Source organism: Loa loa, assembly GCF_000183805.2.
Source record: "Loa loa unplaced genomic scaffold supercont3.2113, whole genome shotgun sequence".
NCBI classification, from domain to species: domain Eukaryota; kingdom Metazoa; phylum Nematoda; class Chromadorea; order Rhabditida; family Onchocercidae; genus Loa; species Loa loa.
The window spans coordinates 1-1504 of NW_018110292.1; the positions used below are offsets into that span (position 1 = coordinate 1).

At 31.8% G+C, this 1504-nt stretch overlaps 1 protein-coding gene across 1 annotated transcript; it reads left to right on the top strand.

Annotated features, from left to right (window-relative positions):
• Positions 1 to 219: 219 nt before the first annotated feature.
• Positions 220 to 1062, top strand: LOAG_15525 (hypothetical protein; the record flags this gene model as incomplete). Its single annotated transcript, XM_003151015.1, has 3 exons — positions 220 to 343; positions 703 to 770; positions 946 to 1062. The coding sequence occupies 3 exons, from the start codon at positions 220 to 222 to the stop codon at positions 1060 to 1062; spliced, it is 309 nt and encodes a 102-aa protein (XP_003151063.1).
• Positions 1063 to 1504: the final 442 nt, after the last annotated feature.

Below are 1504 nucleotides of genomic sequence, written 5' to 3' on the forward strand. Positions count from 1 at the left end.
TAGTAGTAGTAGTAGTATATATATATATATATATATATATATATATATATATATATATATATATATATATATAATATATATAGTAACGGAAAGATTAAGGCCAATGGCCAATGTTGCATGGGCCGATTCATTCGACAACTCTACTTAGGAAGAATGGCAGTGATGCATGAAGTAAAAGGGAGGAAAGAAAAGAAAGGAGAAGCAGAAGATTGAATTTGAATGAGAGAAAAGTCCTTATTTGTAAGGCTCTTTCCTGCTAGTACTGCTAAAGGGGGTTCTACTACTACAACTACAACGTATGGAAAAAATGCGCACAACGGCGGCAAGCCATTTCAGGACGAAAGTCATTTCTACATAGCTCCTACAATTATTTTTACAAATCAAACTGCCATTTTAGAACATTTATCAAACCACAAAGCCGAGCTAACAAACTGTCAGATGAAAAATTTCGTATTTTAAATTATTTACAAAGAACTCAAATTTCGAAAGTTTCTTCTTTGACTTTATTTATCCAACATTAAACATGAATCTGCGTAGGAAAACTAAGACAAACGGCGACGATATTGACAGCATTTGATGTGGAGATAACATATGCATGAACTGCACAGACAGGCCATATAACAGATTTAAGCAATGGAACTATGCATAAATTGGAGAGAACAAAAAAGCTGGAAAATTAAACGATGATGCAAATATTTGCAGAAGTGGAAAGCATTATTTTCGTTTTTCAGACAATCACTCAAATTTTTCAGACAATCACTCAAACAGAGGTTAGAAAAATAACTTTAGTGAGCTTTACAAGTAGTTCGAAGTTCAATAATCTAGTCTCTTCAGAAAAAATTGAAAAAAAACTGTGAAATCCTTTAAATAAACCGAACAACTGACGAACATTTACAACACATCTCATTCGGTTGAAACAATAGTGGAAGCTGTCCATCAGTTCAGCTTCTACCATTGTTTAATGAAAAATGTGGTACAGTTCGACGAATTTCCCGAAAGACTATGCAAACAATGAAAGATGATTATGGTATGGCTGTATCGATATGTAATGTATCTAAATAACATTGATCTGTATTATAAATTTGAAATTTGAATGATCAATATTTGTTGCTTCCTATGCCTTATTTTATGTTTAAGAATCCAACCAAAACATACCTTCGTGGATAATGGAAAATTCCTATCTAACGAAAAGCGCATCGAATAAAGTAATAATTTGAAATTACAAATAATTAGTTAATCTTTAAAAATTGTAACAATTTCAAATATTCCGTATAAGGAAGAGAAAGAAAAACAACGCAAAACGAAAAAATTAACAATTACATGATCAAGGCAATGAGAAAACATCAAATATTGGAGTGATGGAAAAAAACTGTTAACAACTTGTTGGATGCCCATAAAAAACAACCATCATTACTGTCACCAAAACGTATCCTGATCAAGATATCAAATCAAGGTATTTGTCAGCATTTCCTTTCTGTGTCACTTTTCTTTTTCTCCGTTTTTC